The sequence below is a fragment of the Stegostoma tigrinum genome, chromosome 26 (genome assembly GCF_030684315.1).
Source record: "Stegostoma tigrinum isolate sSteTig4 chromosome 26, sSteTig4.hap1, whole genome shotgun sequence".
Classification (NCBI taxonomy): Eukaryota; Metazoa; Chordata; class Chondrichthyes; order Orectolobiformes; family Stegostomatidae; genus Stegostoma; species Stegostoma tigrinum.
This window is the reverse complement of record NC_081379.1, coordinates 46989707-47005011: the sequence shown is the minus strand read 5'-3', so window position 1 is coordinate 47005011 and position 15305 is coordinate 46989707. Positions and strand designations below refer to the sequence as shown.

Below are 15305 nucleotides of genomic sequence, written 5' to 3'. Positions count from 1 at the left end.
AGCAGGATGATGTTCTGATTTATGGAGTGTTACAATAATCAATAGAATGCTGTACCTTAATAGATCGAAGTGCTTGAGCATAGGTCGAGGGAGTGTAAAACAATGGTAGGACACCTAGGTTAGCTGTTAACGGCAGCTTAAAGCATGTAACATAGAAGTAAGGACTAGCATGACGTAATGGGGCAAACCTGAGGCGAAGGACCATTGTGGCAGATGCAGTAATAAATAAGAAACTTGGATACAGGCACAAGGCGGCTTCTCGATGCAAGTTAGCAACAAAATGGCTTCTAGGCTGCAAACTTCATTAATTCTGCTAGAGCTACATAAATCACTAACCTTAAGACTGCTGCAAAGGAAGATAGTAGACAATGTGCTTTTCAGAATACAGCAGTACCCCGATAAGATAGAGCAGTACTAACCGCTGTAACTGACCTTCAAGTGCAGGTGCAGTGGCTCTCTGTCGTAAGATAAAAAAGTGATCTAAGTGTGGTGACATAAGTTGTTTACCAGTTAATAACGTTGGACTTAGTAACTGTCTTATAGCTTAGGTACAAAGTAGAAGACCATTGTGGCAGGAAATAATCATAATGTAATAGGTTAAATTTAAAATAAAAGACCATTGTGGCAGGAGATAATCAGGATGGAATAGGTTAAGTCTAAAATGTAGAAAATCACTGTGGCAGAAAGTAGAGAACTGCTGTAGCAGAAAGTGATTCAGAAGACGAATAGCTTTAGAGAGAGATAACACGTGCTAACATAATTGGTGTGGTGCACAGCTTTGGAGAGATAACACGAGCTAACACAACTGGTTATGCTGATAACCTTTGAAGAAAGTATGATAACTAAGGAGGATAAAGAATAACGGACCCCGGGATTCGGGGGGCGATCGGATAAATCACTTTCTGATTGTCACAGCCTGTGTTTGCAAATAAAGGGTTACTTTCTTGAGGAACTCTCTACGGCTCCTGGCCATTCTCCACGACAAATCTGGCGCAACGAGCAGGGTCGTCAAGTGACCTACCTGAAGAGGAAGCATCCTGTTGCTGCCGCCCCTGGTCCGGTGGGGACACTCCTGAGACTGGCCGAATAAGGGTGCACCCAAAACAAAAAAAAAGCATTTTTGCTCCTAATTCGGACCGTATTCTGTTAGCGTCGGGGGTTCCTCGGGGACTCGGAAGTGTGGGGAGGCTGCCGGACGGTCTCTCCGACCCAAAGATCCAAACAGCGGGAAGTAATTTAAAGTTGAAGCAGACGTGGACGACTGTTCAAGAAAACTGCGCAGCGGGGTAAGGGACAAATAAGTGAGAAACGAAAGAGATCGGCTGAAGTAAAATTCCACATGGTGTAAGTAAGTCCCTGTGGATACTGTCTCAGAGGTAGCGAAGGGCTGAATGGGCAGGGCAGAGAGTTCTGTGGATATCGGTCTGAAAAAACAGGGGTCTGTACAGGCAGAACAAGTGAAGCAGAGAGTGCTGTACTGAAAGTATGATTGAATCTGGTTTAAATTAAAAGGGAGATAGATGGTTCGTAATTGGCTGGAACAGTAGCAGTTTTAGAAGTGGTATCAGATTACAGAGCTCTGTAGAGACAACGACTTTTGACAGTTGGGCTTAGTAACTGCCAACGAAGCACTATTATATACTGATTGGTAATTGATTGAATATACTGTACGATCACACCTTGTACCCTGCTTTAAGAAAAGTATAAAAATGTCTTTGTATTAACCTGTGGTGTGCAGCTCTTCCGAAGAATACAGAAGTGCTCAACTTCTGTGTTCCCAGATGCTCTGTAACCGGCCGTATTGAGAAATAAAGAGTTCAGCCTTAAACAGCCAGACCGACTGCGAGTGCTCTTTGACCGATCGGGGAAGCGACAGGCCCCACCGGGGGTTGAGATTTTCATATGGTGCCGTGACTCGGATTCGGTACGGACGGATTGTGGACAGTGGTGTGAGAGCCTCGAGTCCTCCGCTACTGAGCGTGGAGGAATCGGCCGGCCAGGCGCGAGTATTTTCTCCATCTGGTTTTCCTCTCATTCAAAGTAGCGGTTGACTCGACCCTTCGCTGCCTATTGTCTAAGTCCAGCCCTAAAAGGTATCGGTCTTGGAAAGATAAGAGGGAGATTTTAAATGAGTAAAGAGGGAGTCGGGGACCTATGGGTCGGGGATCCGGAATAGAGTCGAGGACTCTAATATGGTGAAGTGAGAGACAGGTCGGGGGACCTGAGTATTGAAGACTTTAAATGAGTTGGGGACTCAAATCTGGTCAAATTGGCATTGTTTAAAGGGATTTCTAAATTAGTCTGTAAAAAAACGACACTAGGGAGTATCGCGATATATTATAACGAGACTGTCAAGGTCTTTGGAGTAGTAAAGCTTTTTGTGAAAGACATTAATTTATTGTTCATTGACAGATTGTTGGTTATTAAAAGTTTTGGGTCAACATTATAACAGGAACTTGTTTAAGATGGGTAATAATATAGATAAGATGCAAGATCCATCTTCTTCACTGGTGAAACTATCTGAAAAGTATCCGGATAAATCTCAAGCTCTGCGTAAACTTTCTGGTGCCTTCAATAACAAATCAGGGAATGAAATTTGGACAATAAGGGGAACTTAGGATGTAGATAAATGCATAAAAATGAAAGAAGCAATTTGAAAATGCAATTCGGGGGACAAAATGAAAAAAACTTCAATATCCACGTGGAGAAAAATTGCTGAGGAAATAACACGTCTAAACTGGCGAGTTGGGATTATAATGCACGAAGACAGATTAGAGTATGTGATCATGAGGGAAACTTTAAATCGTGGGAGGTGTTGAAGCAGCAGTGTGAGGATTATGATTCGACGAGTAAAGCAGAACAGGAAAGACTGAGAAAGGAAATGCAGAATAAAGAATTAGGAGTGAAACGCCAGGCTGAGTTACCGTATAGAAGTAAAAAGGAGGTACCTCCCGACATATCTGGCTTGCGATGTTGTTCCAAAGTAATGACATCAATGAGTAAGACAAGGAGGACTGGAGAAGGAAGTGGGCAACTTAAAATAAAATGCTACATGCAATGCGAAACAGTAGAACACGCAGATTCCACCCCCCCCCCAAAAATTCTACTGTTAACCGAGATCATGAGAGCATTGCATTCATATCTGTAAGAAATTCTGTTTGAAGTTCAATTCGTTAGTTCGGTCTTCCCTGCCCAATTTGTGTTTCTGCAGAAAGATCTAAAATGTAAAGTAACATTTGGCTCAACTACAAATAAGGATGCAATTTAAAATCTTCTGGCAAACCTTACTTTAGGAACATTTACAAATTAACAAATCTTGCAGAGATTCTGCCACACTGAGTTGCAGAACTGATGAATTGGTTTAAACTCCCAGTTAACAATGCAGAGATTTAGCTGGGTTAGAAATACCTCATAATACAGCATCAAGGGGCTATTTCCTCGCAGAAGTTATTTTAACAGAATACAGTAACCTGCCTTTGGTTGTCCACAGTTGGAAAACCGGAGCAATACAGTTCCTTCATGCAGTCATTTTCAGATTAAGCATCAGTAATGCATTTATACTGGTGTCTGGCACACCACATTTTAGGTACAAGCTACAAGATAATACAAACCCACGGCTTGTACAGGCCCTTTCTCCTGTCATGCCAGGTCTAAAACTAAACAGAGAAACAGGAAACAGTATACGGAACAGACTGCAAGTGGACAGGATTCTTTTTAAAAATCACAGGGGAGGCCCGAAAAAAAACCAAAACACGTTCTCAGGTACACCCATCCAGAATTCCCTGTATGTTAAAAACCTTCTCCAGGCAATCCTCCTCCCTAAACAATTGGCTACTCTCAAATGCGCTGCCCATGCCTCCGATGATTCTGCAGTTACTTAGGGTAACGCTCAGGTTGATCAGGCTGCCACAGATCAAACTTTTATTGCGCCCTCTATTAGTAAGCAGGCAATAAATTGCTTGCCACCTTCGAATACGACAGGCATGCCAGATATTGTCACTGTTCAGCGTTTACAGGGGGACGCCCTGGCTCTAAAAAACGATAATGGAAGACGCATGAGTGTTCGCGCTCTGCATCAAAAGGCCTCTTGGCCAACTGGAGTGACCCAGTGTATACACCTGATGCTTTGTTACCAATGCTTATTGACTAGTCAGGGAGTGCGGTGTGTAACAGGAAAACACTCTTGCAGGTGGTCTATTTCAGCTTGTTTTTACTGAATTGCCACATGTACATTGCTAGACGGATTGTCTTGTTATTGTTGATGTATTTAGTAGATGGATTGAGGCTTTTCTAACCCGAATAATAAAGCCTTGAAGTGATCAAATTAAAAAAGAACGACATTGTAAAAATTTCTGAGAAATGGGCAAAAAGAACTGAGAAGTTATTGACTAAATGGCCAAAAGAGGGTGCCTTTGATATTAGCATATGTGGGGAAATGGAAGGGTTAATTAAGAACGACAGATCAACAGATAAATCAGGAAAAAGTAGTTAGAAAAAGGGTTCAGGAGATGGAAATATTAAAACCATTTAGCAAAGAAGGGGACGAGTTGAAAAAAAGTGTACTAGGCACCAGTTGTGACCAGGAAGGGTGCCAAAGAACAGGTTAAATCAGACTACAGAAGTAGAAGAACCAGAAGAGAAATCCTCCCTATACCCAAGCTTGGAGGGGCTGGATAGACCCCCTCCCTACGCAGACAGTGAAAATGCGAGGCAATGCCCTGTAATAAGGGGAACGGTGGAGATAGAGGGGGAACTAGAATGGGAAAGGGGTGAAAAAGAGAAGAATACCTTAAAGGAAAAAAAAGAGAGGCAGGAAGAAATGAAAGCTGTACAACATGAATGGCAGGAATTAAAGACAAGAAATTAATACATTGCAAAGATTAAGGGAACCAAAAGTGTATGAGGAGTTCCTGGATAGTAAGAGGAAGGCACGGCCCGGGGGGAGTGGAAGTGATATAAAGGTAAAAGAGGAAGAAGAGAAACAGGCAAAAGGAGGGACCCGAGCAGGAAAAGCAAGTAAAGGATGGAAGGAATTGGTGATAGAGTCAGGATCGGAATCTGCATCTGATGAGGAAGCACAATGTGGCAGTGAAGTAAAAGGAAGAAGCCCCCACAAAGGAAAATGCTGCCATCACTTATTAAAGGGAAGAAACAGCCACAATATGTTCCTTGGGGAGCCCAGGATCTGGAAGGGTTGAGACATAGAACATAGAACATAGAACATAGAACATAGAACATAGAACATAGAACATAGAACAGTACAGGCCCTTCGGCCCACAACGTTGTGCCGTGGAATAATCCTAATCCAAAAATAAAATAACCTAAACTACATTCCCCTCAATTCACTGCTGTCCATGTGCATGTCCAGCAGTTGCTTAAATGTCACTAATGACTCTGCTTCCACGACTACCACTGGCAAACTATTCCATGCGCTCACGACTCTGAGTGAAGAACCTCCCTCTGACGTCTCCTCTATACCTTCCTCCTAACACCTTAAAACTATGACCCCTCGTCGCAGTCAATCCTGCACTGGGGAAAAGTCTCTGGCTAGCGACTCTATCCATGCCTCTCACTACATTGTACACCTCGATCAGGTCACCTCTCTTCCTCCTTTTCTCCAGAGAGAAAAGTCCCAGCTCAGTCAACCTCTCCTCGTAAGACAAGCCCTCCAGTCCAGGCAGCATCCTGGTAAACCTCCTTTGCACCCTCTCCAAAGCCTCCACATCTTTCCTATAATAAGGCGACCAGAACTGGACACAATATTCCAAGGGTGGTCTCACCAGGGTTTTGTAGAGCTGCAGCAAAACCTCGCGGCTCTTAAACTCGATCCCCCTGTTAATGAAAGCCAAAACACCATATGCTTTCTTAACAACCTTATCCACTTGGGTGGCAACTTTGAGGGAGCTATGCACTTGAACACCAAGATCCCGCTGTTCCTATACACTGCCGAGAATCTGCCTTTCATCCTATATTCAGCATCAAAATTCGACCTACCAAAATGCATCACTTTGCATTTATCCAGGTTGAACTCCATCTGCCATTTCTCAGCCCACCTTGGCATACTGTCAATGTCTTGCTGAAGCCTGTAATAGCCCTCGATACTATCAACGGCACCTCCAACCTTTGTGTCATCAGCAAACATACTAACCCACCCCTCAACCTCCTCATCCAAGTCATTTATAACAATTACAAAGAGCAGAGGCTCAAGAACAGAACCCTGCGGAACACCACTCAGCACTGACCTCCAGGCAGAATACTTACCATCTACAACCACACTCTGCCTCCTGTCAGCCAAATCACCCTGTATCCCATACCTCCTGACTTTATGAATGACGGACCAGGGAAGTGGATCAGAGCTTTTGAAGATGAGGCCACAGGCCGATTGTTGGCTTTGGGAGATTTAAAGGCATTGCTGGCAAGGATAGTGGGGCTCCCGAAGTTAAAAGAAATAATGGACCGAGCCGGTTTGAAAAAAATGTGGTGGACAACCCGACGGTGGATGGCGTCGGGTTTGATCAAGTGAGACAGAGGGTATTGCAGGCCCTCAGAGACTGCTATCCACCTAAAAAGGACCCTTGAGTGCTAAAAGGGCACAAAATGGGAGACAGTGAAAACCCAGCAGACTATTTAGAGAAACAGCTGAGAAAATGGAAGCAGGAGATGGAACTGAACATAGAGGGTAATAAGTTGCTGACGGCGATGTTTTGAAACACTGTCATTGATGCAATGCCCTCTCAAGTCAGGTCTAAATTGGAGGAAGTGGTGGGACTGACAACAATGGGCCACCAAGAGTTCAGAGACCACCTAGCCCATGTAGTTGGAAAGTACCGAAAAGACAAAGAGAAACTGTCTGGGCAGCAGGAAGAGGTGCAGAGAAAACTGGCTCAAATGCAGCTCGAAGAGCTCCAAAAGAAAGAAAAAGAAAAGAGCAAAAAGGTACTACCTGTGAGAACCGACTCAATGGTTGATGCAAACATGCACCGGACGCGAGCCTAAGGAGGGGTCCCCATGCATTGCTGGGCAAAGGCTGGAAAATCACATGCCAACAATAGAAGTCCCCAGGGAAGGTTTCCCACAGACACGATATCCAGGACAAGGGAAAATTAAACAGCAAACCAGACAGAACTGGGGTCCCCAGTTACAGGGGCGCAGGGGTGGGGGAACAGAAAAATGCGGCAGGAAACCAAATTCAAGAGGGGCCAGAAATAGTGTGCTGGAAGTGCTACCAACTGGGCCACTTCAGAAGGAACTGCCCCTATTGGAACTGGCCCGCCCCAACACATGATGGACCTAGGCGTCAGGAACACCTGACAGCCCCACCCCAGATGCCTACAAGCCCAGCGGGACCTGTTAATCCTTACGCGATGTGCTAGGGGTCCCCTTAGAGCCTGGGTGGGATTACATGGGAGACTGATCAAGAACCAATTGTACACGTTAGTACAGAGGGATGGTTGATGCTGGTGATGATGGATACTGGAGCCACATATACATGCGTGCGGAGTATGCCTCCCACCTTCCCATGTCAAGCAAATTTGTTAAAACTCAGGGAAATCACAGCTAACTCGATTCATGGCTCCAGTGAATATAGAAATGGAAGGCAAAGAGATAATCTGGCCAATACTAGTGTCCAAAGGGACACTGATTAATTTGTTAGGTAGGGATGCTTTATTGAGATTGTGTTTGCTTTTTCTACACTGAAACCCTGCTGTGTACATTCCACAGTTAGTGATGCCAATGCGTATTGGATAGGTGATATAGCCTGTTATATTCAGCGTGTTTGGGATCAATGGGAGACAGAAGTATTAACAATGTTACCAAGGGCAAAACCACCTAACTCTGAGTTATACTGCGCAGTAATATTTGATGGAACTCAGGATGAGGTATTGGAGAAACGGTGGCGGTGTAGGGTTGACACTCAGCAGCATTTAGTGGGTGAAGCTATAATGATAGGAAAACAGGGAGCAGTGCTACAAGTTAGGATTAACAAATTTTTGGAGAAGTGGTACAATGTGCCAGGAGCCGCACCCCATGTGATGCTACTAGTAAGTGAGGCGTACCAATCTAAAGATCTCGGGCCCATGACTAAACAATCAGAAACAGTTAGGGATTGGTGAATAATAGTACCAGGAGTTAGGAAATCTGAGGATGATGGTTATGTTAAAATTATAGTACACATTGATATGGTAGGGAACCCAAAAGAGGTAGAAATAAACCCTCAATGGAATATGCTTGTAACAGTGAGTGAGAACCACCAACAGCAGGACGGGAAGCTCTTATCCCGGTTATAGGAGTTAGCGAAAATACTGAGTGGTTTAATTACATCTATTACAACCAACAAAGTTTTATTAACTACACTGATGATGCCCTCTCAGCTTTGGGAGAGCAGTTGGATGCAGTTGGATGACATGGCAAAACACACAGGTTCTGGGTTGGATGTTAGCTGAGAAAGGAGGAGTATGTGTAATGTTTGGGGAGCACTGTCGCACCTTTATACCTAACAATACCAGTTCAGAGGGGTCTTTTACTAACTTGATGGAGAAGCTGAAGAGGTTAAGGCAGGAGCTTACGGACAACGCAGGTTTTGGCCATCAGGTTTTTGATTGGTTGGATAGTGTATGAGGGGGTTGGGGGGCTTGGTTTGCCAAGGTTGGAATTATTGTAGGTATTGTACTACTCATCGATGCATTTGTTTTTTATTGTGCCTTACCCTTTCTTAGTCTCTTCTAGTGCACATTACTACACAGAAACTCTTGGTTCTTCCGCCAACCCCCCGGATGCGTCCCCTCCTTTGACAGCGGTGTACTCTACTGCTACAGTGTCTGATACAGTGCAGGAGGCGTGCTCGAAAGAAGACGTCAAAGTCGCTTCTGCGGGATGCGCGGGCCTTAGACTCTGAGGGTCTATGAGTCTTTTTCCCTGTTCTATCTTTTTGGGGACAGGTTTCTGGCCCAGGGGACTCCAGGGCCAGGGGAGGAACCCTTTAAGTATCGGACCTCAAAATTCACTTGGCCCGTGTTGGGTTCTATAAGGTTTTCATTGGCAAACAGGAGGTCTGCACTGATTGGTTTCTTCCTTTGAGTGAGACCAGAAGGTCTCAAAAGGGGGGAAATGAAGGAAATTAAAATTATAGGGGCAGACGAAGGGTAAGATCTCACAATGATCAGCAGGATGATGTTCTGATTTATGGAGTGTTACAATAATCAATAGAATGCTGTACCTTAATAGATCGAAGTGCTTGAGCATAGGTCGAGGGAGTGTAAAACAATGGTAGGACACCTAGGTTAGCTGTTAACGGCAGCTTAAAGCATGTAACATAGAAGTAAGGACTAGCATGACGTAATGGGGCAAACCTGAGGCGAAGGACCATTGTGGCAGATGCAGTAATAAATAAGAAACTTGGATACAGGCACAAGGCGGCTTCTCGATGCAAGTTAGCAACAAAATGGCTTCTAGGCTGCAAACTTCATTAATTCTGCTAGAGCTACATAAATCACTAACCTTCAGACTGCTGCAAAGGAAGATAGTAGACAATGTGCTTTTCAGAATACAGCAGTACCCCGATAAGATAGAGCAGTACTAACCGCTGTAACTGACCTTCAAGTGCAGGTGCAGTGGCTCTCTGTCGTAAGATAAAAAAGTGATCTAAGAGTGGTGACATAAGTTGTTTACCAGTTAATAACGTTGGACTTAGTAACTGTCTTATAGCTTAGGTACAAAGTAGAAGACCATTGTGGCAGGAAATAATCATAATGTAATAGGTTAAATTTAAAATAAAAGACCATTGTGGCAGGAGATAATCAGGATGGAATAGGTTAAGTCTAAAATGTAGAAAATCACTGTGGCAGAAAGTAGAGAACTGCTGTAGCAGAAAGTGATTCAGAAGACGAATAGCTTTAGAGAGAGATAACACGTGCTAACATAATTGGTGTGGTGCATAGCTTTGGAGAGATAATACAAGCTAACACAACTGGTTATGCTGATAACCTTTGAAGAAAGTATGATAACTAAGGAGGATAAAGAATAACGGACCCCGGGATTCGGGGGGGGACCGATCGGATAAATCACTTTCTGATTGTCACAGCCTGTGTTTGCAAATAAAGGGTTACTTTCTTGAGGAACTCTCTACGGCTCCTGGTCATTCTCCACGACACTGTCTAAAGCAAAGTTTTCGCTGAGCCCCACAGTGAGATTTTTGTGGAAATCTATGGGGCCTTTCTGCCTCCTTCACCAACCCTGGCAGAATGTTCTAGACTCCTACAAACTCTGTATAAAAAAACCTTGTCCGTCACATCTCCTTTAAACTTTCCCCCACCCATCTCACCTTAAATGCATGCCCCCTGGTATTGGACATTTTCAGTCCATGAAAAAGATTCTGACCAACAACTCTATCTATGCATCTCATAAATTTATAGATATCTATCGAATCTCCCCTCAGCCTCCACCACTCCAACAGTATTCTCTCAGTGAGAATTCTTCAAGTTTCCTTAGACCTTCAATCAATTACTTCAAATCCACCCCCCAGGTTAGTGACCTCCCTGATAACTGAGAAAGGTCTTCTTGTCCACTCCATGAGCATTTCATAATCTTACGCACCTGAACGAAATCCTATCAGCCTGCTCTGTTCTAAAATAAAAATTAACACCAGCCTTTTTTGATCTTTCTTCACACTTGCCAACATCCCTGTGAATCCTCCGCACATCCTCTCTATTGTTCCTCTACACTTCTCAGCAAGCTAAATAGTTACTGACTTCCTCCCTTGCTCTCTTTGTCTTTCCCTAATAAATTCTCATTTTCTCAGCACTGAATTTCATTTGGCAGTTATTTACAAACTTAACCAGTTCACTGACACCTTCCTGCAACTTCTTTCTGCTCAAGCAATCAAGTCATACCATCCACAAACTCCTTACTCATGCTCTTATAGTTAAATTGTGTTTCTCCATGCCCACCACTTTCTTACGTCCACTTGTAACACAGGAGCAGAAATGAGAGTGTTAGCCTGGGCCTCCAGTGACTTGACCACAATGTATTTTGGTCACTCTTTGTTGCTGGAGGTATCTCCCCTAATCGCCAGAGTTTTCAGGGTTTTTATTTTGCACTTGAATTCACTCTCTTTCAGCTCCAACTCATCTCTCACCTTGTTAACTTACCCTGGCTCTCACTTTGTGCCAAGTGAAACTCTTGCCCTATAGGATATGAATTGGCTCTGCAGCACATTAAATTTATGGCAACTTTTGAAACATCGCCCAATCATCCAATTACAGATATGTCCAATTTATTGTGGACTATCTCGGGATCATCCCATTGAATCAACCTTTCCTAAGTCTCAAATCTTTATAGTTGTTTCTGCCTTTCAAACTTAACTTGATCACATTACTATCACTGTTATAACATCGATACATGACCGTTAACTATGCCCTAGACAAGATTTACACCGCCACACACACTCTAGAGACAAGATTCCCCGAGGCCCTCTTCTCACGGCCAGTGACTTCACCAAGCTAACCTCAAGAGGGTGCTGCCAAAATGCCACCAACACACCTCCTGCCCCACCAGAGGACGGAATGTTCTGGAGCACTGCTACACAACCAAAGACACCTACCTCCCAATTCCCCGCCCACAGTTAGGAAAATCCGATCACAGCGCTGTGTTCCTCCTTGCAGCTTACAAGCAGGAGCTGAAAAGGGAGACTCCTTCCCAGAACAGTGCGGTGCCAGTGCAAGGCTGTGGAAGACAGTCTCTGGGAATGCCGGGACTCAGTGGGCTGGATCGTATTCCAGTCTTCAGCGGAAAACTTAGATGAGTACGCCATCTCCATCACGGACTTTATTACCAAACGTGTGGGGGGCGGTGAACCAAATCAGTGTGCTTCCCAACCGGAAACCTTGGATAAACCAGGAAACCCACTGAAGATCAAATGTGCAGCATTCAAGTCAGACCACATAGACCAAGACAGAAAATCCAGATATGACCTCCCGTAAACCCATCAGGGAGGCCAAGAGGCAGAACCAGACCAAGTCTGAGGCCCAAACTGACCAGATTCCCGCTGTCTATTGCAAGACCTAAACAACATTACAGGATCCAAAATGAAACCGAGAGACATAGCGGACAATGACACATCCCTCCCTGACATGCTCATTGCTTTCTATGCTCAGTTTGAGCAGAATGCCAGTGGCGCGGTGATGCCCATCCCCACAGCCCCAGACACATCTGCTCGCTCCATCAATGGTGCCGATGTTGGATTGGTTTTCCTGGGAGTCACCCTGAGGAAAGCGATGGGCCCCGACAGCGTCCCCTGCCGAACACTCAGATCCTGTGTGAACCGGCTGATGGAGGTATTCACCGACATCTTCAATCTCTTCCTCCTACAAGCCAAAGTCCCCACCTGCTTCAAGAAGACTCCCTGTACCCAAGAAAACACATGCAACGTGCCTTCATGACCACCCCCCAACAGCTCTGACCTCAGTAACCATGAAGTGCTGAGAAAGGCTGGTCATGGCCCACATCAACTCCAGCCTCCGAATCTGCCTCGATCCCCTACAGTTTAGCTTCCGATGTAACAGGTCCACAGAAGATGCAATATCTCTCGCCCTGCTCTCTCCGTGGAGCATCTGGACAACAAAGACACCTGCGTTGGACTCCTGCTTGTGGACTACAGTTCTACCTTCGACACCATCATCCCCTCCAGACTGATCTCGAAACGGTGTGACCTTGGTCTCGGCTCCAATCTCTGCAACTGGATCCTCAGCTTTCTGACGCACAGACTGCGATCAGTGAGGATAGGTAACTGAACCTCGTCCACAATAACACTCAACACTGGAGCCCTGCAAGGATGCATCCTCAGCCCCCTGTTGTACCTACCCCCTGTACACCCACGACTGTGTTGCCAAGTTCCAAATGAACGCCATCTGCAAGTTCACTGATGACACCTCTGTGTGGGACGGCTATCTAATGACAAGTCAGAATACGGAAGGGGGATAGAGGGCTTGGTGACGTGGTGCAATGAAAACAATCTTTCTCTCAATGTCAGCAAAACTAAAGAACTGATCATCGGCTTCATAAAGAAAGGAGGAGAACGCACCCCCATCTACATCAACGGAACTGAGCCTGTGAGTGAATAGCATCGAGCTCCTCGGAGTGACGATAACCAAAGACCAATCCCACACTTCCCACGTAGATGTTACAGTCAATAAGGCACAACAACGCCTCCTCTTCCTCAGGCGGCTCAGGAAATTTGCCATGTCCATAAGGTGCCTCACCAACTTCTATAGATACACCAGTGAAAGCAAACTGTCCGGGTGCATAACAGCCTGGTACGACAACTGCTCTGCCCAGGACCGTAAGGAACTATAGAAGATGGTGAGCACAGCCCAGATCATCACGGAAGCCAACTCCCCAACTACGGACTCCATCTACATGGCTCCCTGCCGCGGAAAGGCGGCCAGCATCGAAGACTCATCATGTCCTGGTAATGATCTCCTACAACCTCTTCCATCAGGCAGAAGATACAGAAACCTGAACACATGCACCAGCAGGTTCAGCTTTTTCCCAGCTGTTGTTAGACCGACAAATGGACTGTCTAGGCTCAAATAACACTGATCTTGCTAACATTGACCTCGCCTTGCCCATGCCCTGTGCAATGTAACCTGTACGCCTCTGGCTAATTCTTTTTGATCTGTACATCCTTTGCTCACTATGATCTGCCTGTAAACAAAGCTTTTCACTGTATTTTGGCACATGTGATGATAAATAAAAAAACAACTGCCTGAAACTTTAATTCATAGTACATCAGTAAATTAATACTATTCATGCTCCCTTTGTGTTTTTGACTGATTAACGTATACTTGCTTTATTTCTTACCTCTTCTAGTAAACATTTAAAGAGGTCCTCACCATTATACTTAGGAACAGCACAGCCATTGATGAATATGGCAGCTTGACCTGAGCACTATCTTCTCAATGAGGAGATCCTGCAAAGCAATGAGGAGACCTAACGGGCAGGGTGTAAAGGGGGGATTATAATCATCAAACTGGATATTGTTACCTTACATTCTGTTCCTGGTGGTCTGGACAAATGGCCTGTTTCCCCTTCCTCGCGCAAGTCACAAACTCTTCACAGCCAAGCGTCCTCAGCTCATCCAGAGTCTTCACCAGGTGTCCGTACCTTTCGGTTAGCAGCTGGTGGGAGTGGCAGCACCTCAGGCACATGAAGTGGTCACATTCGAAGCACAGGGAGGTGGCTGGCTTGTCATCCCCACAGGTCTGGCACAGGCTACACCAGATGTCCAGACCCACTTCTATTCTCTTCTGTAACAGCAGCTTGCTCAGCACGTTCGCTGCAAACGTGTTGTCCTGTGCATTAGTGATGTCCTCGTGCACAGGGGCACTGCACACAGGACAGGTAGCACCAACTGGGTCTGCATTCTTGGGCTGCAGACACTCCTGGCAAATGCTGTGGAGACATGGCAGCAGCTTGGGTCTATCCAGCTGTTTGCTGCAAACTCCACATTCAAATTCCTCAGGCACCAGACTCACCACGGAGGTGGTTTCCATCACTCCTAAAAGAAAAAGAAAAAATAAATAATTGAAATGAACCACATGGTTTGTTGATTAAACAAAGGATAAACAGAGCATCATGAAGAAATAAACCAGCAGACCAATCCTCTGTTCAGTCCAACACTTCCAGTCTCAGCAGGATCCCTGCATAACTGCAGATGAGCAAAACCACTCATCATTAAGGACTACTACACACTCAAAGCTTTAAATAAATTCTGGGTTTGCCATCACCAGCATTGCTTCCACCATAAATCCAAGCTGTCGTTATCATGACTGAAATATACTACGACCTCCGTAACAGAATAAAACACCTTGTTTCATACAGTAGCACAACACCGGAATAGACCCTTTGTCCAACTTGTCCATGCTGACCAGATATCCTAAACTAATCCAGTCCCATTTGCCAGCATTTGGCCCATATCCATCTAAAGCCTTCCTATTCATTTAGCCATCCAGATGCCTTTTGAGAGTTGTAATTGTACCAGCCTCCTCTACTTCTACTGGCAGCCTCTGTGTGAAAATGTCGCCTCTCAGGTCCCTTTATTTCCTCTCACCTTAAACCTATGCCCTCTAGTTTTGGACTCCCCTACCCTGGGGAAAAGGCCTTGTCTATTTATTGTATATGGGCCCCTTATGATTTTATAAACCTCTGTAAGGTCACCCTCAGCCTCCCATACTCCAAGGAAAAGAGCCCCAGTCTATTCAGCCTCTCCCGACATATCAAACCCTCGAACCCTGGAAACATCGTTGTAA

The 15305-nt window shown here is 45.1% G+C and overlaps 1 protein-coding gene across 6 annotated transcripts in view; it reads right to left on the bottom strand.

Annotated features, from left to right (window-relative positions):
• The window catches only part of LOC125463948 (protein PML-like), a 40325-nt gene that overhangs the window by 22158 nt on the left and 2862 nt on the right, over positions 1–15305 (bottom strand). For 4 of the 6 annotated variants that reach the window (XM_059655158.1, XM_059655159.1, XM_048555763.2 and 1 more), the window contains one exon: positions 14041–14554. In XM_059655158.1, the coding sequence (XP_059511141.1) occupies positions 14041–14554 (514 nt within the window). Of the gene's footprint in view, positions 1–336; positions 993–14040; positions 14555–15305 lie in introns of those variants that run through there. The other 2 variants (XM_048555766.2, XM_048555767.2) reach the window with 2 other exon arrangements.